A 27593-nucleotide genomic window follows, 5' to 3' on the forward strand; every position below is an offset into this window, starting at 1 on the left:
AGTTTGGTGTGTACTTAAACAATCTGCCTCATAAGGACTTCTTGATGTGCCTCTTAGGTAAAAAGACTGTGCAGTCATCATCCATCAAAGATACAAATGCATTTTACCTAGAAAGTACGAAGTGTTTTCAAGGCAGCCAAATTCTACATTGAAAATAAGTAGATGTCAGTCTTATATATGTGATATTCATCTATCTGAATATTAATATGTGCAACATGTAAATATGATGGAAAAAAAGACTTTGCCAGTTAAAGCTAATATGTAACATAAACTGTGTGATATCTTTTCAATTTGTTTCAAAATTTGTATCTCTTAACAAGAGGAATAAAAAATTGATTGATTGATTGATTGATTGATTGATTGATTGATTGATTGTTAACTGTAAAGTCAACCATTTTTCAGAAGTAATTAGAAATGCTTGCTACATTTATCAACTAAGATATAATAATCTGCTAATAAGATGATCCACTGGTGTGACGTCATTCCCTTTAGAATCTAATGACATCATATTAGATCACAACCTCCAATTATGTGATAGAATAGTTTCCATGCACAATGTCACACAGATCCAAGCATTCCTGTCTTCTTCACTTGTGGCCTTGAGACATACTGACCAGAATCGCAACGCTGGCCACAGATATAGCAATATAGAAAAACCAGGCGTAAAACTTATCCATGATGCGTACGACCTCCTTCCACGTCATTTCCGGAACTATTTCGGCCTCTGAGTGTTCCCTTGTGATAGGTTGTCGTCCATTTTTAGTTTGATCTAGACCCGATTTCGAATTAAGATTTTCTGGACAAAATGATTTTACTTCATCATTTGATCGACCAGATTTTAACTTGCAGTCAAGAATGCGCATAAGTCTGGCTGTCCAACGAGGTACTTTTATACTGTCATCTCTGAAGTACATCTTCAGTTGAAATATGTTGACGGAGGCGATGACTCCACTGGCGACGAGGACGGTGAAGATGAAATAGGATAGCCTTGACATACTTTCCGAGTTTGCAGGTAGAACACTGTTTACGATGGTGATAAAAACAGTGAAGGTGAGAAATACGGTCAAACTGAATCCTACACGTTCTCCTGAATCACACGGCAAGACAAACACCAGAGGATTCATGAACATCAACAAGAAGATCGGCATTAGGGTGTTGACAATGTGAAAGGCTGGAAGACGTGATATTGTAATATTAAAAATGACTAGACTGATATCACTAATAACATAAGTGCCCGTTGTGGTTTTGTCTAAAGACCACTCGCCATTTGTCTCATAGAAATCCAACGTTAATTCAGATTTTTTAGGTTTAAGTGTAACTTCATTTTGCCCATAACCCCAAGGTGCATATTGTATGGAGCATGTTTGAGAATCAAATGGAAAGTACATAACATCCGGGTCACACTTGACGTCGACTAGACCACCTGGTTGCCATGTAACTAAACCATCATGTTGGATCCTCACCTTGAGGTCCTTGTCACTGAGAGCATGAAAGGAATCGGACACTTTGATGTTGTAGAGTTTAGGAAGCCAAATATTATTTTGTCCGACGTTAACGTCCCATATCCAGCCGTAGGAAGCTGGATCCCAGTTCATAGAAGCGTCGTTCCAATTAATAATAAATACTGCAATCACGTTTAAAGTTCCAGAAACCTCGTCAAAATCCTTAATAGAAATTAGGTACATGTCGACAGTGACGGTAACGTTGGAATCTTGATTAAACACTGGTCGCATTTCATTGTTATACCCAACAGATAGATTGGACATTATGTTCTGTGCATCAATAATAGAACCGGCGCTTGCCAAGGAAAACAATATCAGGAGGCAAAATAACGTTGCAGACGACATGTTTAAAAAGACACTTGACCGTCCTCGGCGGGACTGTGCGAGATGCTCCTTCGTCCGTCCAGATACTAGTACAGCAAGCCTTTTTAAGTTTGAACAACCCTCTGTTAGCAATTCGATACGGTCTTAATTTCGTGTCGTGGAGATCAATGTCATGTGATGGGATTAATAGAATGTTGATCAATACCGCAGCCGATACGTCAATACGCCTTTGTGTCTCATAGAACGAAGTCCGTCACTGAAATGAAGTTAGGCATAGTGTATTATGTAGAGATACCGAATATAGAAAATATTGATTCAAAAGAACCATTGGGACTTTATTATCATGAAGGTTTTTCTTCGTCAATGAACAATGTGTCAATAGGTAGGATTATGACTACTTATCACAAAGAGATGGTTAAATAAAGATCTCGTACCATTCCATTTATAATGAACCCTGTCCAAATGTTATTTTTTTCGTGTCTTAATGTTAACACAGGGTCTTATATACACCGTCATTCTTTGTTTACCAGGTTATAGAATCTTTTCATATTATCTTCGCCGTATATGATATGTTAGCCGTGGGAGAGGGATGTTTTTTTCTGTGTTAACCTCGTCGCACTAACGGGTACAAAATGCCACCGAGAAGCGAAATTTTGCTTTGTTGATAGGAAAATATGTATGGGACGAGATTGTTTTCATGAATAAAAAACATTTTCAGGTATACTGCATTAATAATATCGGTTGGAAAGATCCTTCGAACTGAATCATTTTGTAAAATACTCCTACTCAATGAAAATTTAATATCGCCTTTGAATTATCAAAATCGCGGAATCACCAGCCCAAGGTCGAAACCTTAGACAAGAAAAAGATAGTCGTCAATATCATCCACACCCGGCTAAAGAAATGGAAACTGCTCATAACTGTATGAATTTGATTGTTTGCGTAAAATTAATATAAATACTAAGCTTGTTTTTTCCATCCCATATGAAATATCTATATGTGTTTTGAGTATATTGAATAGAATATTGTTTAAACTGAAGTACCCCTTGTAGGGCGGAGTGTTTTTTCTGTGAACTTACGGGTTGCAATACACAAGTCGATCGGAAATTCAAAATCTGTCTTAATTTTCGCTCATTCCGTCGCTAAAAAACACGTGTAGTGAGGTTTAATGATGAATTATGGGTAAGAAACAGAAATTACTCTAAACGTTTCGTATAGCCGACGAAGACATTTGACGATTCGATACGATGCGATGAATTGGGGGGCCAAGAGGTCAAATTGGCAGAAATTTTAAGAATCTTCTTATTATTAGCCAGATGAAGTACTCATATATTCTTCATATATGGAAAGGTCACACAAGGTTCCATTGGGAGAAGCAACATTTACTGTCATGTTTTATACAGGAAAATGACTTTTTAAGCATTCTAATGTTAAGGTTCTCTCCGAAATGATTCGAACTTTATTGGAACTATTACCCTGAGGTGACAGTTATAAACTGAGCATTTTTAGTCTGGTCCACCCCTAGGGACCTAAGGTATGTGATCGGCATATAATTTCAATTATCTTCTTCTCCGGGTTCAGGCATCCTGGCATGTTTAGTTATCTATAAATTCCATACGTTCAATCGCGCATTCCTTATAGAAAAATTCCTGACTTTCCTAGTTTTATTGAACATGTTATTTGGTGTTGTTTTTTAGTCGGTTAATTTAAACTGATTTTCAGGCCTGCCAGATAATATATACAATGTACACATACATACATGCGTGTGTCCCTCTGATAAGACTATGCATTATATATACATATTAATCGTATACAACCATTTTGATGTAATAGCTCGTGGCAAAATGGACTCAATTTTATATAGATATTAGTGCAGTGCTTATTGAGATTGCTCTTGAATGAGTTTAATTATTGGCTGGTTGACCACTGATGATGGAAGACTGTTCCATTATGGAACGTCAAAGCTGCCTTATATGATAAATGATCATTATATGATTTGATTTTACTATTACATATCCAGGGACAATTCCTTCCTTGCCCTTTTAGGCGATGAATTTTCTCCATCTATTAATAACCGTTTAACGGGTGTGCGTGTCGCCATGTTTTCAGTCAATACGATACATGTACATACATTGACAATAATTTATTCTTTATTGTACGTAACAACTGTTTAGGTGTTTACCAGCCGTGGCCACCTGTGGACGGTAAAGACGAATTGTCAGTCGATAATTTACCTGTGCGGTAATTACAACTGTATAGACACTCATGATCATCGGGAGCCCTGGGGCAACCAAAGGGACCGATGCTCGGAACACCTCGGATGTAACTACGCTTAACTACGCAACATCACGAGGAGCTCCGACTGTATACAGAGTATATTTACTAGTATACAGAAGGAATGGGTCCGGAATATATGGCCGGATTACAGAATATATTTACTATAGATAAAGAAGGGAGTTTTTGGGACCAAATTATTTGGCCGGTTTTGGCAAATATCCGGATTGGAAAGAGTGCACTGTATATGATATATTATCATTATATGGTGCGATATCGATCGATGTTGTCATGCTCTGTAAAAAAAAAATCATTATATGGCGCGATATTACCATTGTATGATGTAATGTATCATTATGATTTGATTTTACTATTATATGATATTATATCATTATTAACGTGCGATGTTGCCATTTTATTATGTAAAAAAATCATTATATGATGCGATGTTGTCTTTATATGACGTAATTTTATATTATATGATACAAATTTCTTATCATACGATGCATTTTTTTCCCTTTTATGATCAGATGTTTTCATTATATGATGTGATTTTATTATTGTATGACATGGTTTCACCATTATAATAAATCGAGGTCATACGATGACAATACTTCACCATTATATGATAGCAAGATATGCAAGTGAGAAAGCGATCACGTGACCAGGCCCGGAACAAATCCGCAGGCTCGCAAGAGACTCCGTGCCCTCAGACCACAGGGGCATGTAAAGTCTTATATTAGAAAATCGCCAAAAATACCTTTTATTTACCAAGACAAGGGAAACATCCGATCATATAATATGAAAATCGTATAATATAATAGTGAAATTACGTCATATAAAGACGATATTGCATCATATATAATGATATATTTCATCATATAATGGCAACATCGCATCATATAATGATGTTTTACATCATATAATGGCAACATCGCATCATATAATGATGATACGATATATAATAGTATATTCAAATCATATAATGAACATGTTTCATATAGGGCAGCTTTGGCCTTCCATATTCCAACCATCAATAAATTAAATGTCACCGGGAAAGACGGCCTCCTGATATTTTATCTTTTGTGCGGTTTTACTAATTGTTTGCTGTGCCCCTGGTTCTATTTGCTCAAGCTGTCTGAAAAAAATTCTTTGGAGTTTATGTCAACCCCATTAAGAATTATGTTTACTTTGATAATGTTGTATCTTTTCTCCTATACTGAAGAGGCTCATTTAGGATATGACAGGTTCGATATACACTGTACATGTATTCTTAACAAGTTTCAATACATGTACCTCTTCTTTGGACGTTTTAAAGTGACCTGTCATTTATACAAAATTGGATCTCCATACCCCAAGGATACTTAGACCAAATCCGATTAAAAACCACTCAGGAAAATAACAGAAATCTCAAGAAGTATCACAAGTTTTTATTCAATACAAGATAGAATAAGTAATAATAAATAACAATACATGTATATTTACATATCACAATATTATACCACCAGACCCTTTGGTCTTAACAACACTTAAAACCTGTATTGCACAAATTGCTGCAATTTCGTAAAGTCATTATTGAATAATTTCATTAACAATATAAATCTTACTGTAGGAATTATACAATTCGTGATCTAAATGTACCAATTTTTTTTTATAATATCACAATTTTTTTTTTTAATTTTGAAATTAAATCTAGATTCTTCACTTTTTCAATTAAGTCATTTATATGTAACTTACTTTGAGTTGGACTAAATAATTCTGATCACCCTTTATATAGAAGGGGAAAGATAGTCAGAATCACAATTAAGTAGATCATTTTTATTACTAAAATTCAATGTCACAATTACATCATCAAATGAACAAAAAACAAAAGATCAAATAGACATTCTCATTTTCTAAAATTACCCGGTAATAAAAAATACATTATAGACATCAAATATTGGAGGAACTTCGAGTGTCATTTATATGATATATTACAATCACATACACTTACCACAACACATCATTTCCTCTTTCCATTTGACTTCTGTCAAGTTACAAATGTTTTATAAATATTTGTTTTTCAGTGTCCTGTATAAAATTGGTCCCCAGGACAGCTTTCACTCTAAAACTTACATTTTCACAGACAAAGTTACATAATATACCACCACACTATCATTCAATCAATGATAAATTATTGATAGGTTATTGATTCAAATGAGACTATGAAGCATGAAACTATGTAAGAAAGAACAAATCCTAGAGGGTTTGTTTAGTGGGTAAATCGCCCCGTGAACAGCCAGGGTCATTTTGAGGCGGAGTCACCTTGTAGTAGTTGGTGACTAGCCCACTGAACAACATACAGGAAGCCAGTCGCGTGCCAATTAGGGTAAAGTGTCTTGCCCAAGGACAAAACGCAACAACACAGACCGGTTCCTTTCTCAGCTTCCAAGGAAACACAAATGGAGGAAGTACTGAACCATGCATCTAGAATCTTCACCTGAGGTTACATGGCCAGCGCTGTAACTGACTGAGCTATCACAGCGCTGTAACTGATTGACCTATCACAGCGCTGTAACTGACTGAGCCACCACAGCGCTGTAACTGACTGAGCTATCACAGCGCTGTAACTGAATGACTTATCACAGCGCTGTAACTTAATGACCTATCACAGCGCTGTAACTGACTGAGCTATCACAGCGCTGTAACTCACTGACCTATCACAGCGCTGTAACTCACTGACCTATCTCACAGCGCTGTAACTCACTGACCTATCACAGCGCTGTAACTGACTGAGCTATCACAGCACTGTAACTGACTGACCTATCACACCGCTGAAACTGATTGAGCTATCACAGCGCTGTATCTGACTGACCTATCACAGCGCTGTAACTGACTGAGCTATCACAATGCTGTAACTGACTGACCTATCACAGCGCTGTAACTGACTGACCTATCACAGCGCTGTAACTGACTGAGCTATCACAGCGCTGTAACTGACTGAGCTATCACAGCGCTGTAACTGACTGAGCTATCACAGCGCTGTAACTGACTGAGCTATCACAGCGCTGTAACTGACTGACCTATCACAGCGCTGTAACTGAATGACCTATCACAGCGCTGTAACTGAATGACCTATCACAGCGCTGTAACTGAATGACCTATCACAGCGCTGTAACTGAATGACCTATCACAGCGCTGTAACTGAATGAGCTATCACAGCGCTGTAACTCACTGACCTATCACAGCGCTGTAACTGACTGACCTATCACAGCGCTGTAACTGACTGACCTATCACAATGCTGTAACTGACTGACCTATCACAGCGCTGTAACTGACTGACCTATCACAGTGCTGTAACTGACTGAGCTATCACAGCGCTGTAACTGACTGAGCTATCACAGCGCTGTAACTCACTGACCTATCACAGCGCTGTAACTCACTGAGCTATCACACGCTGTAACTGAATGACCTATCACAGCACTGTAACTGACTGAGCCACCACAGCGCTGTAACTGAATGACCTATCACAACGCTGTAACTGACTGAGCTATCACAGCGCTGTAACTGACTGACCTATCACAGCGCTGTAACTGACTGACTATCACAGCGCTGTAACTGACTGACCTATCACAGCGCTGTAACTGACTGACCTATCACAGCGCTGTAACTGACTGACCTATCACAGCGCTGAAACTGACTGACCAATCACAGCGCTGAAACTGATTGAGCTATCACAGCGCTGTAACTGACTGACCAATCAAAGTGCTGTAACTAACTGAGCTATCACAGCGCTGTAACTGACAGACCAATCACAGCGCTGAAACTGATTGAGCTATCACAGCGCTGTATCTGACTGAGCTATCAAAGCGCTGTAACTGAGCTATCAAAAATCTCATGTGAAATGAAAACATTTGAAGATACATTTTAACAGGTTTTAAAGTAAAAATTTTGAAGGCTAAATCAAACCTAGACAGTCACTATGTTGCACCATTGACAAAGGGTAAATTATAACTTTGATGAATATCCATAATTTTTTTAATCTATAGAAAAATAGTAATTACAAACTTCAATTTTGTTTATTTGTTCGATAAATGGAAGATCTTTTTGACTACTGCATCAGACGAGGTATGACGGTGAAGGGAACAGTCGGACTGCTAGCCTCCAACTCCAATGCTGTTGTGTGACAGTCAGTAGCTGCCTCGTCCTGACCGAGCGTCTCCAGAACTAAGCCAAGAAGATACCTAAAGTAAAGAAATAATATATTAAGGGGATGGACAGAGAGATGAATGGACAGAAGGACAAAAGGACAAGATAAGGTCCCATAGCAGCACCATAGTGAGTATTGGTGGAGGACAAATTTACCCGTGCTATTTATACTGATTCTAAAAGCTTGCGTCATTTGAACACGTACCAAGACTCGTGAGATACAGGATCAGTGTTGACAGCATCTCGTAATACTTTCTCTGCCATCTTATCATTCTCCAGCTGATGTAGCACCATACCCTGAAGATAGGATGCAACAAAAGCACATTAGCAGCAGTAAGGTAATTCTATATAGTGAATCAAGAGTCATATTATCAATTGAATGACCATGTACTAGTACTGTTAGATATATATTTACTTATTTACTAGGTCAATCATACAATCGATGGCATGGGCCAGTTTGAGGCAGCTGGTCTGCTTGTAGTAGCTGGTGGTTACCTCTATGAGTAGGTTTACCATTTCTTTTCTATATTCATAGTAAAGGTGCCATACAATTACAACAGCATAGTCATGATCTCAGCATCTTGAGAAACTGGCCTGAGTAAGGATTGTACCACACACTTTGAACCCTCACCTCAGACTGGAGATCTGAAGTGTGTGGTTTGATTCCTTACCGGGGAGGACAGTTTTTTTTAAAGCACTGTGTCACAAATATATCCAAGAATGTTTTTGTTTTTATATTTATTTGTCATCTAATTAATATTTAATGAATGGTATACAAATTTGTTGTAATAATTACACAATGTAGATTCTGATTGCTTCTGATTAAGGAAAAGCCTGAGGCTTAAACTCACCAGATGTTGTAGGGACTTTGTATGGCCCGGATTGATGGAAATGGCATCCTCATAACACAGTTTCGCTTCATTATACTTAAGTTTGTGTTCCAGCACTCTGCCTTTCTGTAACACAGAAAAAAACAATCCCAATCAATTATTACTTAGCTCACTGGTAGCAGCCATCATGAAATCAAATTAATTTCAGAAACTTATTAGGATATAACAAGACCTCTACAGTCATCACAGTTTCAAAATACATACCAATACAAGATGTTTTTGTTTCAAAAGTCAGAATTTAACACATTTCACCCCTGTAACCTAAAATATAGTTACTGTTAAAATATGTCAAGGTCATTCATTTGAATTAATCTTCAGTCTGCTATCAAAGCATGTCACTGTCCCAAAATTGTGATTTTATCCTATTTGACTTCTGTGACCTAGAATGTAGAATGCCACCTGGTGAGAAAGAGGCGAGGTAAAGTTACCTTACCATAAACGCCACCTGGTGAGAGAGATAAAATTGTCCACTGACCATGTCATGAAAGCCAACTAAAGAGAGACACAAAATTGTCCACTGACCATGTCATAAAAGCCACCTGGCGAAAGAGACAAAATTGTCCACTGACCATGTCATAAACGCCACCTGGCGAAAGAGACAAAATTGTCCACTGACCATGTCATGAAAGCCAACTAAAGAGAGAGAAAAGATTGTCCACTTACCATGAACGCCACCTGGTGAGAGAGAGGGAAGATTGTACTGGTCTCCACAACACAGGCTTCAGCCTCGGACATCTTGTCAAGGGTCAGGTACAGTTCAGCTGTAACAAGTGTATGTATTATTATTATAATACTGTGTCTATATGTAAATAAGCCTCTGTACAGAGATGGGCCCTTTGTTAAATTTTACACAATCTACAATTCTAAAACAGTTACCAAAATGTAGTTAACAAGTAAATCCTCCCTTAACTTCAGAACTATAATTTTGCACTTAAAATGGGCATTCCTTCATTTGCATATCAGAAATATGCACCATTTCTATTGATGAAAATCAATGTTTCAATGATAATACTATGAGTGTTTGTGCCTACATGTAATGAAATTAACAATGAAATGTACAGGAAAAAGGTGTATTGTATACAAATACCGTATGTTTTTGTGGTCATTAGTGATACTTCAGGTCGAATCAAGAATTTTCAAGACTTAATACTTGAAGAACTTTGGTTTATATTGAGAGTAAAACTGCCTGATCAAAGTAAAGACTATAACTTTTACTACTTGGAAAAAATACATAGTTTCCATTAAGTTCCATTTTGGCAAATTAAACTTTATTCAAACGAAGGAATGCCTCTTTAAGGTGAATATTTAGTACAGATCATATGTAACTATTATAAAGTGAAACAATAAATTATGTTTTGGCTATTTATTGCTATTTCTGAAAAACAGTAAACCTTCTGTCAGCTGCCAAACAAAATTTATATCAATATTAATGAACCTATTTGAATTACATGCTTCATAAAATAAGGGTGAGTTTGAACTATTTGACATGATATCAGCAAGAATCTCGACAAAGTGTTAATCAAGATACAAAATAATATCACGCATAAGAACAATGAAACATTTATAAATGGGGAAAATTATAGTATTTTTAATTATCTAATTCAATGTTAATTGATCACTAAACTATCTTCATTTCATGATAATTACCACTGTTCATTGTGAAACAGTGCCATTGTGAAGATCCCCTTATAACATTTTCATTTGTGACACAAAGATGTTGGACTACCTAAAATATTTAGTCTCTGCAGAAAGAGTTTTGTTACCTGAAACCAGACTTATCTTGTTTTGACCTGATGTGCATGAAGTACAGAATGGGGAAAATAAATATGAGGTAACAGATATACTGTATATCTTATATATCATTTGTCAGTCAATTATAGAGCCAGCCGAGTAAACTAAGGTGAAGATCCATGATGCTTGGCAATTTGGTTTCCATTTTCACGGCACGAATGTGCTGTCGTGGTTGTTTCCTTGGGCAAGACACTTTACCTTAATTGCTCTGGATGGCATATGAAGGTCCTATATATTGTTCAATGAGGTAGTCACCAACTACTACAAGAAGACCCCTCCAAAATGACCCTGGCTGTTCATGGGCCGATATACCTAGAAAACAAACAAATGTACAGTTTGATAAGTATCATGTCATATTTAATGTTTTTACACTAAAATCACACTTACCTAAGTGTAACCAGATTTGGGCCTGGAGAAGCCAAGTTTGCTGGGAGCCTGGACGGGGCTGGAATGTACTATTTAAGGATGAGGCCACCTCAGACATTGTTTGTTCAACTCGAGATGCTGCTATAGACTCTGCTCTTAATGAACCTGCAACAAAGATTCTTCCCTCATTGGTTGTTTTTTGTTTTTATTTTTGGGGGATGGGAATAGTTTGGTGGGGGGGGCGGGGGGGGGGAGGTGCCTTACCAACTACTAGCTATACCTTTGGTCAGTTAAGGACACTCATTGGTTTAAATCCTTTATTATTAATTCTTTCTATAATTTTAAAGTTGAAATTTGGTCAAAATCTACTCAGTTGTTCATGATGACTAGTAATTATTTTTTAAGCAATGTTTATGGCCAGACAATAGACGACAGATGTTGGATGCTGCGCCAAGCTTTAGGATCAATGACCCTTCTTGCCAGGTGATCTAATAATGAAACCAATATTCAATAATTTTTAGAACAATGACATAAGCCTGTGGTTAAAATACTATTTCACAAGAAAAGTATTATGTCTGTGTTGACTGTAATTTACTGTATTTAAATCGAGCAATATCTGAAATATAATGCGTAACAATTTATAATTATTAAGATTTCTTAAACACACAAATGTATTGTGATTTTTCCCTTGTCGTCTGAGAAAGTAAGTTAACAAGTGTCTACCAGCCATTTAGTAATGACCTTTCCCATCAATCATTTGTTCAATGGATATTTCATTTTCATTTGAATGATTGTTCATACAGCCAGATATCTAGTTATCATTCAACTAATGATTTATAACGACTGTTCAGCTTCCCCAGCATTTGTGCTGTAACAAATCCCTATGACCTTCAATACAGAGTGTCAGGGTCGAGGATATTTCCGTTTTGCAAACTTGCCATACCTCATCCAAGGAACCTATCAGTCAAATATCTCCATTCTAGACCATGTATATAATCAGAACTTGTTAGAGTGTCTCAACAAATCTGACTCAAGCCTTGAAAATTGGTCTGAAATTCATTTCTTTTCACAAACTTTGTTGGACCTCATCCAGAAATCTACCAGAAAAATATCAATTCCAAGCTTTTGGGTTTTTGAGAAAATGTTGTTCAAGCGTTTTAACAAATTTGACCCCTGTCACCTTGAATATGCATCAAGGTTGTGTTTTGTTTCTATAAAATGTGCCAAGACTCAATCTCCTCGCACCTTAGATAGGGTGTAAGAAAAATTGGAAGCCTTTCAAAGACTTACCCCAAAAATTGTAAAACTTTCAGGATAGCTAGGGCTCATGACGAGGACGTTGGGAGAACAACATTCGTTTTTATTCCCTGTTGTTAGTCATAATGGGGATGAATTAGGAAGTGACAGGGGAACACCATATATTTAGGACATAACTTCTACATAATTATGTTATTTCAGTTTTCCTTATATCTTACATACCAGTATCCCTCTCATTGAGTTCTGTAAGCTGTAACTGGGCGAAACTTCTGCGATCAAACTGTGTCCTGTCTGTGGCTGTGGGTCGACGGCTACTTCGGACATCCGTCACTGCCCTGCAACAATGTACAAACTATTATTAACAAGAATCTCCAATAATTCCTACACAAGCAATGACACCCTATCTATGACAGTTTAGTAAATTACAGTACTCTAATTCAGTACATTGTACAAGTCAATTGCCCTATTAAACTGACATGTATAATCCTATATATACTCACTCCTCTGTATCCACCTCGTACAATTCCTTCCAGAGTTGCAGCATGTGTTTACATGTGGCCAGCGCCTGCTCCGGACCATACAGTATCTCCTCCAGTCTTGACTTGGTCAACATCAAACTGAAGACATACAATTTTATACAGATTTTACATTTTTCTCACCTTTTACTTTCTTTTCTTTTCCTTTTTCTCACCCCTTACTTTCTTTCCTTTTCATTATTTTTCACTCCTTACTTTCTTTCTTTTCTCTTCATTTTTCTCACTCCTTACTTTCATTTTCATTTTCTCACTCCTTACTTTCATTTTCATTTTTCTCAATCCTTACTTTCTTTCATTTTCATTTTTCTCACTCCTTACTTTCTTTCCTTTTCATTTTCTCACTCCTTACTTTCATTTTCATTTTTCTCAATCCTTACTTTCTTTCATTTTCATTTTTCTCAATCCTTACTTTCTTTCATTTTCATTTTTCTCACTCCTTACTTTCTTTCCTTTTCATTTTTCTCAATCCTTACTTTCTTTCCTTTTCAATTTTCCTCAATCCTTACTTTCTTTCCTTTTTCTCACTCTTACTTTCTTTCATCTTCAGTTTTCTCACCTTTTATCATGATATTTCTTCCCTCTAGCTCTTTATAAACATACATAGTCAGTTTCATCAGTTCCTTTATTGAAAGGGGTATACAAATGTACTCCAATTTCTTCTTAATAATGGCATTAGCAATATTAATACAGTTCATTAGGCATTATAAACGACATTTTTGAGCAATTCTGAAACATAAAATTTTGAGATTTACATGCCACTAATTGTATACAGTCGAACTAAACAGTTGAACTTCCCAACTTCCAAAGACCGATTTGTCTTTTAAACCAATCACTTCTTGACGATACTACCTTAATTGTGATGGCCCTACTATATATTGTTTCCAGAGCTGTGGTCAGTAGCAGATAGACTGGTCAGAATTAGATACTTACCCGAGGTTTTCAGGGTACACCTCCAGAGCTGTGGTCAGTAGCAGATAGACTGGTCAGAATTAGATACTTACCCGAGGTTTTCAGGGTACACCTCCAGAGCTGTGGTCAGTAGCAGATAGACTGGTCAGAATTAGATACTTACCCGAGGTTTTCAGGGTACACCTCCAGAGCTGTGGTCAGTAGCAGATAGACTGGTCAGAATTAGATACTTACCCGAGGTTTTCAGGGTACACCTCCAGAGCTGTGGTCAGTAGCAGATAGACTGGTCAGAATTAGATACTTACCCGAGGTTTTCAGGGTACACCTCCAGAGCTGTGGTCAGTAGCAGATAGACTGGTCAGAATTAGATACTTACCCGAGGTTTTCAGGGTACACCTCCAGAGCTGTGGTCAGTAGCAGATAGACTGGTCAGAATTAGATACTTACCCAAGGTTTTCAGGGTACACTTCCAGAGCTGTGGTCAGTAGCAGATAGACTGGTCAGAATTAGATACTTACCCAAGGTTTTCAGGGTACACCTCCAGAGCTGTGGTCAGTAGCAGATAGACTGGTCAGAATTAGATACCTACCCGAGGTTTTCAGGGTACACCTCCAGAGCTGTGGTCAGTAGATTGGTCAGAATTAGATACTTACCCTGAGGTTTTCAGGGTACACCTCCACAGCTGCGGTCAGTAGCGGCTAGATTGGTCAGAATTAAATACTTACCTCAGGTTTTCTGGGTATTCGTCTAATGCTGCATTCAGTAGAGATATAGCTTCATCGAACTGCTTCTGTGCTGTCAGCAACAAAACTAGAAGGTGAAGAGAATGGATGTGGTCGTTCCGGTACCTTAGTGCTAATCTCACATTTTTGATTGCATCGTTTATCTGAAAGATGGAGACAATATAATCATGTATGTCCATCACACTTGAATTGAAAACATTGGACGTGTCAATTATTTGTTAAGTTAGGATTTGTAGAGTAGCTCTTCATCTTTAAGTTAGTAAATCAAACACAGATGTTAATAACACTACTGAATTGAATACTGCAGTTGCATGTGTCAAATATATTCCGGAGTACGCCCTGTTGAATTGAATAATGCAGTTGTGTCAAATATATGTCGGAGTACGTCCTTTCTAAATAATACCACACTTTATTCTCCATGTATATTCTGATGTATTATCCATTGTTATAATATATATATAGAATGATTGTATTCACTTATTGTTTTGTTATATCATGTTATTAGGCAGACAAATCATGAACATTTTCATACATAGAAACACGGTGGAGCTACCGGATAAATCATTCTGAATCAGAAATTTTATGGTTTTGTCTTTGATATCCAATTATCCGTGTTATACTGTACCACTACGTCATTGGAGAGATAAAAAAAACCCTGTTTTTTCATGAATCAAATATTATCATCTGTAAAAAACAGTTTTTCTACAGGAAGTACAGAGAGTATTACACACCTGTCTGTGGATGGCAAGCTGCAGCGACAGGTGAAACAATGCCAGGTAGTCACTGGGGTCATACATGTGTGCCCTGAACAAACACAAGAGGCCCATTGTCAACATCAACCATATCACATCATGAAGCAAGAGTGTTAAACACTACAGGTGTATTTTAATTCTCAGCGTATCAAACATTCAAATGTTTATATATTGTCAAGTAAGTTTAGTAGCATGTTATTTCTTGTTGTATAAAATAACATCATATTTCAATTAAAATCCAAGAATTCTATTCTCTTTCTCTCAAAATATTGAAGAATTGTTTCGGCATTTCTAATTTGTAAATGAATTTTCACAATAAATATGATGAAACTTGTTCAAATTCACTATAACTAGACTGGACAAGAATCACTAGTAAAATCTGAATCTCCAGAGTCTGACTTTATCCATAAAGAATTTCTGTGCAACTGAAACGAAAACTAAAATACTTGTGACAAGTTTTAATTTCGGTAACAATATGGCTGCCTTCTAAATTTCCCCATAACTCAATCAGTATTACTGCTGACTTGGATTGATCATCGCCCATTGCTCTGAGCCTATGACCAATAATTAACTTGCAACTAGGTGATCTCAGACGGGTCTTGGTGCCCACAACTGAATGATCTTTTATTTGTTCTATGTCTCGATCTCGCGTCTCTCTTTTTCCTTCTTCCAACCTTTCCTTTGAATTGTTTGATAAAAGGAGGAGTATACATATGAAAACTAACAGATTTAATGAACACAACAAGAGACCAAGAGGAACCAACACATCAAGTTTGAGAAACATCCTTCCAGTACTTCTCAAGAAACGATAACACATTTCAACTGTCAAAATCCGAAGTGGCTTCATATCAGCCATTTTCTTTTAAGATCATTCTGAAAATTGAATTGTCACAACTAGGGACCAAGAGGAAACTATTAATACTTTAAAAGTGCTGTCAAAATAAAAAAATGGTTGACTGCTTTTTTTTCCCAATCAGACTCAAATTTCAACTAGGGACAAAGAGGACCAAGTTTGAGAATTGTCCTTACAGTACATGTAAATCTCAAATAATAGCAATAAAAAACTGAAAATGTCAACATCTCAGATGACCCCCTGTGTATGTGTCCATACAGGCGTAAAAAATTCCCTGCTTGTCCACATACACCAACAGGCCCCAGGGGTAAGGAATTCCCTGCTTGTCCATATACACCAACAGGCCCCAGGGGTAAGGAATTCCCTGCTTGTCCACATACACCAACAGGCCCCAGGGGTAAGGAATTCCCTGCTTTTCCACATACACCAACAGGCCCCAGGGGTAAGGAATTCCCTGCTTGTCCATATACACCAACAGGCCCCAGGGGTAAGGAATTCCCTGCTTGTCCACATACACCAACAGGCCCCAGGGGTAAGGAATTCCCTGCTTGTCCACATACACCAACAGGCCCCAGGGGTAAGGAATTCCTTGCTTGTCCACATACACCAACAGGCCCTAGGGGTAAGGAATTCCCTGCTTTTCCACATACAGGAACAGACCAAGTAAGAAATTCTCTCTTTGTTTGGAGACAACAAGCAGGCCCTAGGACCAAGGAATTCCATGTTTTTTCAAATACACGATGCCCAATTTAGAGTAAGGAATTCCCTGCTTGTCAATATACACACACAGGACCCAGCAGGAGTAAGGAATTCCCTGTTAGAAATCATCTATTGTTAGAAATCATCTATTGATAGAAATCACAAATTGCTAGAAATCACCTATTGTTAGAAATCACCTATTGTTAAAAAATCACCTATTGTTAAAAAATCACCTATTGAAAGCTGAGAGAGCCTTTTTGTTGTACTGTTGTCGGTCAACCTGCAGTCTCATCTCCATGGCAGCAAGGCTATAACCGATGCCAAGAGACACATGGACTCTCGCACAGAGTGGATGCTCATCAGCCAGACACTGCAGGGCTTGCTCTGATAGGCGGATACCTTCCATATACTAACAAAGAGAGAAAGTACCAAGTTAACATTCTATGTACTTACAGGGAGACATACATGTACTAATAGGGAAACAGCATACAAGTTTAACCCTCTATATACTAACCGGATGATATTCCGTAATTGAAGCCTGTGTTGAGGTGTCCACTATATGATCTAACTGTATACCAAGTTTGGTTAAAGTTGGACCGATACTTTTTGAGTAACAGATCTAAATGCAAACTTTTAAGGTGAAATGTTGACGAAGCAGCAAGCAACAGCCATCGGCACCGCTGCCATTACCTCATCAATGACTTGACTGCCTATGCTATATGCTTATTTAACGTAAAATTTATCTTTGACATCATTTAGCACTGTAGAGTAATGCCTACCTGGTGTAAGTACTCATAACAGAGCTTGGCCCCTTGAAGTAGTACTGTGCAGTTCTGTGGTTTTAGCCGAGAACATTCCTTCAGTACCAACAGTGCTCGCGTGTACTGAAATATCAATCACAGCAATTTATTGTAATATTTTCGTTGAAATTGAATAAAAACTGAAAGATACAAAGCAACAAAATCGGTTAAGTATTATGAAGATGAATAAAACAACAGGCCCATTGGACCTGATTGCTCACCTGGATATATTTCTTTATAGTAAAGCACTCTGAGTTATATAACAAATATGTTTCCCATTTTGGGATCTGCCTCTCAAAGACTGCGTAGAGAAGAAAAAATTTGTCAAAGGAATTCATTTTTTTCTCATTTTGGACCCACCCATCCACCACCAGGGGAGACTGCTTCTTCATTCATAAATTTTTGTGTCTCCTTCACCCAATATTCCTTACAAAATTTGAACAAAATTCATCCAGCTGTTTGTTTGAACCAGATGAGCCAAACGTATCATTTAGATATTGGGGTTTTTACTTCACTTTTTTTTCAAGTTATCTCCCTTGCATTGCTACATACAGTGAAAGCGCATTAAATAAAGTAGGTTTTGTTAATATTAATAGATAAACAACACTCACCTTTCCAGCACAGATAAGGGAGTTGGCAAACTGGTGCCAAATATGAAACTCTTCAAAAGAAAACCGCATTGCTCGCTCAAAGGACTACAAAAAAGTATATTATAGATACATATATTCATCCTATTCATCCTAACATCATAACATAATATTTATCTTAACATCCTAACAAATGCTACATGTAATGTCATTGCTTTTGGTGAAAATGTGAATGCCAGTCCCCAGCCAGGTTCCACTACCTGAACTGTGAACTTTATCTACATTTCAATGATAGCTTTATCACAGGTTGAATGTGTAGCTTTTAAAGAAAGTTCCATTTTTATTAATTAAGTCATATATAAGTAATATATAATAACTTAATTTAAGAAAAAACAAAAAGAATGCTTTCAGTGTCATATTTGTTTTCTATTGTGGTGGACTATTACTGCCATTTTTAAGCACATTTTCATTCAGCCATTCTAGTATTATTCAGAACATCAGCCTTCCCTCTCCATTATGGGATTGGGGGTTTTTATATGGGAACCTCATTTGAATTTTGGCCACGACCAGAAAAATACTTTGAGTTTAAGGGTCTTTGAGCTATCAGAGTTCAAGTTAACAAAGTTTGTCTACATCTTCCAACTAGACTAAAATTTCCAATTCTCCATTTTCCTTCTATCAGCATTATCATAATCTTCCTGTCGGGAAACTATTCTACTGGAACAGCCCTCATGTATTCCTTCCATCAGCATTATCATAATCCTCCTGTGGGGAAACTATTCTACTGGAACAACCCTAATGTAGACTGTAAATATGCATGCTGACATGACATGCAGACAGTTTGTATTGGGGTACAGTACCTCTGACAGCTTGTTGAACTGTGCACGTTTGACCAGAGCCACGGCCAGGAGATCAAATACAACTGTGGTGTTCATGAAACTATGAAGACGAGCTTCGTCATGTTCCTCCGTTCTGTTCAACACAGCCTCCCGAGTGGCCTACAAAAAAAATACACAATATTACTTCACTTAACAGCAGTAGTAGTTTCATGTATTACAAACATTCATCTAGTGTCGCGTCAGTAAATAAACATGTCATCTAAGATACTGACTGAAAATTCAACAGAAATTTCACAAGTCATATGATAACACCACCTTTTTTCTACTTTTATCATAGATGGATTATAAGACTCTATTCATATGACCCTACCACCAAATTAGACTTCTCTACATTTATCACAGGTAGACTATAAGACTCTTTCATATGTGGGTATGAAGGATAAGGATATTCTTACTCTTGGATTTCACCTCAGGTTTAACTACATCATAACATGTTGTGATCCCTTGGGAGGAATATCAATATCATTATGAAAGAGTTAATACAATTTTTCTCTCATATGTGGCATTTTATGCAGACATTCCACCATTTTGAAAATGCTTTAAAAAAAACCTTGACTGGAAATGAATTTTACTTGAAAATGGCAACTGAAGTTTGCACAAAATTTTGAATTTGAACTTTTCAGAGAATTAAATTTTGACAGGAAATAGCCAATCGGTGCTATGATGTAACCTTTTTTTTTCAAATTGTGATGTCATAATCAAATCACTTGATTGTTCTCAAGGCCAGTCTCAAAATTGAATGGGCAAAACAAGGGACTGAAGAAAAGTAATCAAGTTTCAGAAATATCAATATTCAAGTATTTCTTGAGAGAGAGTGATGACAAATTTCATCTGTCAAAATCCAAGATGGCCTGCCTGTCAGCAATTTTGTTTCCCCAATCATTCTCAACTAGGGACCAAAGGGGTCCTACACATAAAATTTCAGAAATACCGTTCCAGTACTTTTCAAGAAATAGAAATTACAATCTTTTACTGTCAAAATCAAAGATGGCCACCTGTCTGCCTTTTTCAATCCATATTGAGTTCTGTGCTTCTCAAGAAATATTGATGACAAACTTCAACTGTCAAAATTAATGATGGACACCTATCTGCCATTTTGTTTTTTTAGATCTCTCAAAATTGAAAGGGCAAAATAAGGGACTTACAGGAACCGACATATGTAAAAATTTGAGGAAATTCTTCTAAAAAAAATAGCCATTAACAAGAAACGGACCATCATTGAAGAGTAGTTATAGCCCACCATCGTATGAAGTTGGGCTTAAACTATAATAAAGATGACAAGTCAGTGACTTACAATGGCCTCGGCTATGAGCAGTAGTAGCAATGCCTCCTCATTTTCATCCCGGGGCACGAACTGTCTGATAAAACAATGCAATAAAATGTGACAATGGCATTCGAAGATGAATTTCACAATTTAGGCTAAGCACCTTAAGACAATGACTATCTGGACCCCTTAAGGTCAGTTCAGGTTAAAATCTGCATGGCATCCAATATCAATAATTCTAACAATGTTTGTATAATTTTCAATGGTAATTAAACAAATGAAGCTAAAAAATATGGGTTCTCTACATAGACTTCAGTAAAGATCATCCCTTCCCCAGGGGACCCTTCCATCTATGAAAAGTATTTGTTTCTTCCATATCTGGGTCTTAGAAGATTTTTGAAATTATAGTCCATATGAACTTTTTTTGCCCCCATCACTCAGGCCCCTTTCATAATTTTGGTTAATATAAGGTAAAACAAAAGTTTACACCAGCGAGCCGGACGGATTACGCCATACCACATTACTTTACTTGTTACTTTTTTTTATATAAAAATCATCTATTATAACCACTAATTTCAAAATAAACAAAATATTTTGTTTTCTATCAAGAAATGTAGGTGTTAAATGTTTGACACTATAGATGTAGGAGTATTAGGTCTGTCTCTGACACTATAGATGTAGGAGTATTAGGTCTGTCTCTGACACTATAGATGTAGGAGTATTAGGAATGTCTCCTGTGTTGCTTACCTGTCCCCGGAGTACTTCCTGGGCTGGAGTGAGTGTGTAGACAGAGAAGTTGGTTTTATCACAGGTCCTATGGGTATGTAGGAGTTCTCACACATTCCACGCAGTAACACTTCCGCCAGTTGTCGGGCCAACGTCTGTAATGAAAACTAACAACATCAAATTTCATGTGCATTTTCGTGGACAATTAAACTATGAAATCTAAAACTGGAATGAAAATTAACTAATTATGAATTAATATAAATGTATATATTGCAATTTTAGTTTTTCTTTAATCACAACTAGTGCTGTAACCCATGTCCCGCATTGAACACAAGGTAATTTGAGTTAAATCATTATATGTTTTATTTCATTGATGAGCATAATCTATCATGGTGCTATGAATTTTGCACATGACTAGCTATCAGAGTGGACTTTAAGTTCAGTAACGATACAAACGGTGATTACTTTTCCAAAACTTAATAATGTCTCTTAGGCGTACCTGTCGTAGTCCTTGGGTAAAGCGGGATTCCACTACTCTCAAAAGATCTCGAAATCTGTTGACACCCTTATCCAGGTTTCTGGGGAAAACAATTACATCATATACGAGATACATTGAGTTTACTGTGACTTTCTTTAAATACAGTCAAACCTGCCTTCGTTACCACCTGAATTAAACGACTCCCTCTCATATGTGACTGTATTTTTCCCTTCCGATGTTATTTGCCATGCTAGTTACCTGAACCTGGATTAAGAGACCACCTGTCACATGCGACTCTTTTCATCGCCTTCCTAATTAGAAGGTCATATATGACTGGTTTGACTGTGAAACAAATTTCTATTATTTTTGTTGAGATTTATCACCCCAGGAACAGCTTTGGTCATGATAAGGTAGTCTCCCTGTCAAAGGACATCAACACATCAGCCCTGCACAGTCAGTCATCTAAGCTTCGTGTGAAAAACAAACCTCCCTGTAAGGATCGAACACACATAGCTCCGATACCAAAGGTTATAGAAGCCTGATGCTCAACTTACTGAACTATTACACAATATATGCTGCATGCAAATTATGTGAGCATTTTTTTTGCCAAGTTATGACCTCTGCATTGTTCCATTTCTGTTGTAAAGTATCCCCAACATATAAAATCAAACCTATTACAAGTAATTTAAAACCAAACCCCATTGTCCATGTTCTTGACTGTACACAGAGAATAATCTTTTCGTAATGTCAAATGTCAAATTCAAAATCTCAACAAGAGATCCCAGAGGAATCTTGGTGCCCATCATTGAATGATGTAGAGTATAACCTCTATAAACTGACCCTTATTTGATGTAGAGTACAAGCTCTATAAATGACCCTTATTTGATGTAGAGTACCACCTCTATAAATGACCCTTGTTTGATGTACAGTACAACTTTTATAAACTGACCCTCACTTGATGTAGAACCTCTATAAACTGACCCTCGTTTGATGTAGAGTACCACCCCTATAAACTGACCCTTGTTTGATGTAGAGTACAACCTCTATAAACTGACCCTCATTTGATGTAGAATACAACCCCTATAAACAGACCCTTGTTTGATGTAAAGTACAACCCCTATAAACTGACCCTCGTTTGATGTAGAGGATAGGTGACTGTTGTAAGGCCGTCTCTAGGATCATGCCAAGGTTATCCTCCTGCGGATTTGATGGTGTTGGTGAGGGACTGACTCCGGAACTACTTGAACTGCCTGTCCGATCCCTCTCCTGGAGATACAGCAAAGCTAGGTCCCCAGACTTCTCATAGCAGCTGATGATCTTCTCCTCTTGTTCGGCCACACGGAACTTACTGGTGGAGCTTGGCCCAACCCTCTCTATACACATACCTAAAACAAGTGTTGTACTAATTACACTTTGATAATTGTGTGTATTTCCTGTAACAGACCGTAATTTTGCTATTCAATAACAAGATCACAGGCGCAAGGGCCTTAATGGTCATCTGACTTTCATTACTGTTCACTACTAATTTGCTTAAAAAAACAAAATATCTCATAACAAGAGATCACAAAGGGATCATAACAATAACTATTGAATGATCTTTATTGGTCCCGTGAAAGACTGATCTTTTCTTTATTTTTCCCTTCTATCCCATCTTCTCTTTAATCATTTGATAACATTATTGGGAACCTACAATATTATGAAGTCTGAGAAACTTTCGGAGATATAAAAGAATTAAGTTGCTAAGTGTTTATAATAAATTAGAATGAAAATGGGACACAACATGATGGCCATTGCCAACACTATAAGCCCCTCCCCATGTTTTATGGCGGGGGAAAACAAGTCACACATGAAGCTTATTTCCCACTGTGACCCCTCACCAGTGACCTAAAAGCCGCTTTTAAAGAAGAAAATTGGAATCATTAAGTTACATGTAATTTTAATTAAAGAAACAATGAAAAAACACATTATAGGTGTATCTTTTTATAGTTATCCAAGGTGTACCCCACTACTAAAAATCGGTGAAATTGAAATGCCACCTGCTGTTGAAAGGATGTCATTTTTCTGTACTAAATTACCCCATTGCAAGAGGGGAACGTGATGCCTAAAGGTATCATGAATTTCACACTTTTGATAAATCACCTAATAACCATTCAGTGTCTGAAGAGAAATAGATTCTGACATCATTATCTGGGTCTGAAGAAGATTTTTGAAATTTCAGCCCATTTCACCCCTTTTGGCTCCACTCCTCAGGACCCATGGGGTCAGGGACTGCATGTGATTTTCACTTTTGGTTCATCTTACACTATGGAATCTTCATGCAAACTTTCACCGAAACCGGTTAAGGGATTTTGAACCTTGAGATGTTACAGTGGCCAATAACAGATGGATCATGATAGCATTAGGTCATCCTGACTTGAACCCTGACCCTTGGGGTCAGATGATCTAAAAAGGATATGGCAGATGTACAATAAACATACAAAATCCATGAGCCTTTCAAATTAGTGAATACAAACATTACTCTGATAGGATGTGAAGTTGTTGTGTTATTCATGATATCATACAATGTTCTCTATAACTCACCTTTGATTGCAAACGATTCTGCAACTATCTGTAGCTGGCGTGTGGTAGCAAAGTCCTTGGTGGCTAGGTTGTCTAAATTAGCGTGGTCATCGAATATTTCAAGGGCCGTCTCATACTGACCCTGACTGTAGCTTATTTTGGCAAGCAGTAGGTTGGCATCCAGGCTCAACTGACAACATTAAAGAAGAGTATTATAAAACAATGTACAATCACTCATAATAGTTCATGAGTCACATGATTATAACAAGACTAAGAGATCCCTACATGATTACATCTTCGCTAGCCAAGGCCTCTGATTACGTTACACTCCACGAACCCTTGGCAGATATAGGAGTCAGTTCTGGCCCTCTAGCGGTGATTCGAAATTACCACCCTTCACGCATGAAATTTTCGACCAATCAAAACAAGCGTTACTGATTTACTTCATCGGTGATGTTTACAAACACACATCGAGGTTTGGTGTCATTTCGATGAGATATGTGATCAATGACTTATATGAATTGATCAAACACTGCGAATGTTCCCCCAAAGATTGTGATTTTTGTATTTAGGTAAAATGCCATGACATAGTCGGCAATGTAGCTCTGTACTGGGTGCCGCATTTTTTGTTTACTGCGAAACCAAGCCAGAATGTAAAACGCGATTTGATTGGGTGCCCTGGGATTCCAGGGCGCGACGGTTTGAACACGACTATATCCGCCAAGGGTTCGTGGAGTGTAACGTAATCAGAAGCCTTGGCTAGGGAAGATGACACGATTACTGGTTCTTTATGTACGATCATCCATTATGCTGGTACCAATTTAAACTAATTAAAATCTTGATTTTTACTCTCACTCTGTTACATGAACATCTAACAACATTCCATAAGGGGTCACGTTAGGGTGACCTTTTGGATTAACCAATCAAATGACTACTTCCGGAATCTTTGAAGTGAATTTTATTGTATGTGCAAACTAGCATGACCAAAGTGCATAGCTCCCATAATCTGTCAATTTGTTTCAAGTCATTTCGTCCCACGGAGCATATGGCTATATACATGCTGTGACAAAATGGTTTGCTTCGATGAAATCGTCAAATTGACAATTTGTCCCGAAAGTGAAATACACATATCATAAAGGTCATCAGAACATGACCCCTTATGGGATGTTGTTAGATGATCATGCAACGGAGTGAGAATGAGGATCTAGATTTCAATTAAGATTGGTAGAAATTCATCTCAATTTTATAATCATATTTTGTTAATACAGCTTAACTAGCAAAACTTATGAAGCCTTCTCCTAACAACAACAATTAAAGGGCAGATAATTATTTAGATTGTCTTGGTTTTTTTTTTTTTTTTTTTTTTACTTTTTAATAGGAAGTGAGTGACTTTGAAAGTCACACTTACAAAACAAACATAATTTTAATCACAATTTCAATTCGTGTTAATCAAGTTTGTTAATATACATATGTATACAATGTATTTTTCACTGGATCTTACTCTTGAGACTGACCTTATTTTTCACCTTGGCTACAAGTTTCAGCTGTTTTTCGGCATCTGCCAGATGTGCTCTTGCTTTACTGCTGTTTTTCTCTATTGGAGGGTTTTCTTTAAGGTACTCTTCTAAGTGACTTTCTGCCAGTGTAAACTGTTCATAATAATCTGAAAATCAGATGATTGAAGTAAACATAACTGGTAAAGATTTTCACCTTTTTAAGCCTGCTTATACAACAAATGTATGAAAAGTCACAAATACATTTATGTAAATTTACAAAAGTTTCTAATTAAAAAAAAAAAAAAAATCCAACAATGGGTGCAACTGATACACATGTACAATATTGACATTCGTCCATCACAGGAAATAAACGAAGTTGGTTATACGTGTTTAGTGTGGTGAGCTACATGTAGATTACGATATAAGCCACAGCTCTGGTGAGTGGTTGGTAGGTCCTGATGCTCAGTGGTTATAAGAGCATCAATAAAACCAAAAAAGTCTCATAGGAATGCTCAGACATTATTTGCAAATGCGCTGCAATCACTGGACTCCAATTGTTTACCTGGGCCTGTGGTAAGGGCAGACAACTCAATCCTGTACCAATGATCGTCACTGCGGTAAGGATTTGACATGAAATAATTATATGGAAGATTGTATTTTTGAAACCAGCTAGGTTTACTTGTTGTATTTGTAAAATATTCAACAAAAATAAAGTGTATGTCTCGAATAATTAGCAAAAAAATGTAAATAGTCACGCTTGAGTGTACTCCAATAATATTAGAGGTTTACACGACAGGAAACTTTTGACAGGCTGTCATGACCAGTCGCAATATCCACCAATGTAATCAGGTGGAATAATATAAGACCTCATATACATATAGGAGTAGCTTGAGTGCAGACTATACAAAATCACCACCTGAAAACTGAAAATTGCCGATTTCTAATGTTATTATTTTTCAGAAAATTGCGCTGGCTCGGATAGCTAAAAAATATCAACAAGAATTAGTGTTGAGAAAATGATTTAAAGCAGTGATCATGAATAAGCCTTTGAGGAGAGAAATGAAAATAACCAAAGTTCGGGCTCCAAGCTCGGGCTCGGGATGGGATACACAATATCAACCCCACTGAGTGAATTGTGCATTTATTATAAAACTGTATAAATATACTGCAGTTAAACTGAAACCAACACACGGATTAACTACAGCTACACTGACTGTACTGTAGAAGTCAAACAGAAAAAAAGTGTGAACATTACTCATTAGCCTAGTGATCTTTATTATTATTAATGCTATTATTGAAAATGGTGCGTACATAATGAAGATTCTACATGTATTGTTACATTCATAAAGTTTTGAAATTAAGCATTTATTCCCTTATCAGACACCTGATATTTAATAAAATAAATAAATAAATAGAACTTCACACGCGTGTCCACAAACTGCCAATGCACAATATAACACGAATGTCTCGTTTGCTTCTACCGTGGGCGATCTCACCTAATTCAGAAGATTTACTGGAAAGTTGGCGAGCCAATTCGCTGGCTTTTATCCAACATGATTCATTTCTGTATTTCTCGATTTCTGATTCCAATCTCATAAACTTTGTTTTGGCTGTCATCTTCGACCGGTGTTCTCATTCCAGTTAGGAAAACTCTCAAGAACCTCGAAAGGTAGTGTATAGATAATGAAAATATCCGAAAG

At 37.1% G+C, this 27593-nt stretch overlaps 2 protein-coding genes across 2 annotated transcripts; both read right to left on the reverse strand.

Annotated features, from left to right (window-relative positions):
• Positions 1-294: 294 nt before the first annotated feature.
• On the reverse strand, positions 295-2011 carry LOC117322933 (acetylcholine receptor subunit alpha-1-B-like). The gene has a single exon (XM_033877901.1). The coding sequence runs from the start codon at positions 1845-1847 to the stop codon at positions 588-590; it is 1260 nt and encodes a 419-aa protein (XP_033733792.1). The 5' UTR covers positions 1848-2011; the 3' UTR covers positions 295-587.
• Positions 2012-5510: 3499 nt separating this feature from the next.
• On the reverse strand, positions 5511-27542 carry LOC117322934 (tetratricopeptide repeat protein 7B-like). The gene is made up of 20 exons (XM_033877902.1): positions 27390-27542; positions 25912-26060; positions 24419-24587; positions 22968-23223; positions 21860-21938; positions 21382-21515; positions 20665-20728; positions 19332-19469; positions 18496-18579; positions 17864-17968; positions 17318-17493; positions 15512-15584; positions 14763-14923; positions 13093-13209; positions 12815-12927; positions 11357-11500; positions 9842-9939; positions 9140-9244; positions 8494-8585; positions 5511-8323 (listed from the first exon to the last, which is right to left on the reverse strand). The coding sequence occupies exons 1-20, from the start codon at positions 27508-27510 to the stop codon at positions 8191-8193; spliced, it is 2511 nt and encodes an 836-aa protein (XP_033733793.1). The 5' UTR covers positions 27511-27542; the 3' UTR covers positions 5511-8190.
• Positions 27543-27593: the final 51 nt, after the last annotated feature.

The sequence above is a fragment of the Pecten maximus genome, chromosome 3 (assembly GCF_902652985.1).
Source record: "Pecten maximus chromosome 3, xPecMax1.1, whole genome shotgun sequence".
In the NCBI taxonomy this organism is placed as follows: Eukaryota; Metazoa; Mollusca; class Bivalvia; order Pectinida; family Pectinidae; genus Pecten; species Pecten maximus.

Excerpts from the sequence above, each read along its gene's own strand:
- LOC117322933 (XM_033877901.1), bottom strand. The coding sequence starts at position 1,847 with ATGTCGTCTGCAACGTTATTTTGCCTCCTGATATTGTTTTCCTTGGCA.
- LOC117322934 (XM_033877902.1), bottom strand. The coding sequence starts at position 27,510 with ATGACAGCCAAAACAAAGTTTATGAGATTGGAATCAGAAATCGAGAAA. Across the intron at positions 21,516-21,859 it reads TTACCCAAGGACTACGACAG|ACGTTGGCCCGACAACTGGC; the intron begins GTACGCCTAAGA and ends TTTTCATTACAG. Across the intron at positions 11,501-12,814 it reads ACTCAATGAGAGGGATACTG|GTTCATTAAGAGCAGAGTCT; the intron begins GTATGTAAGATA and ends TCTTTGTTGCAG.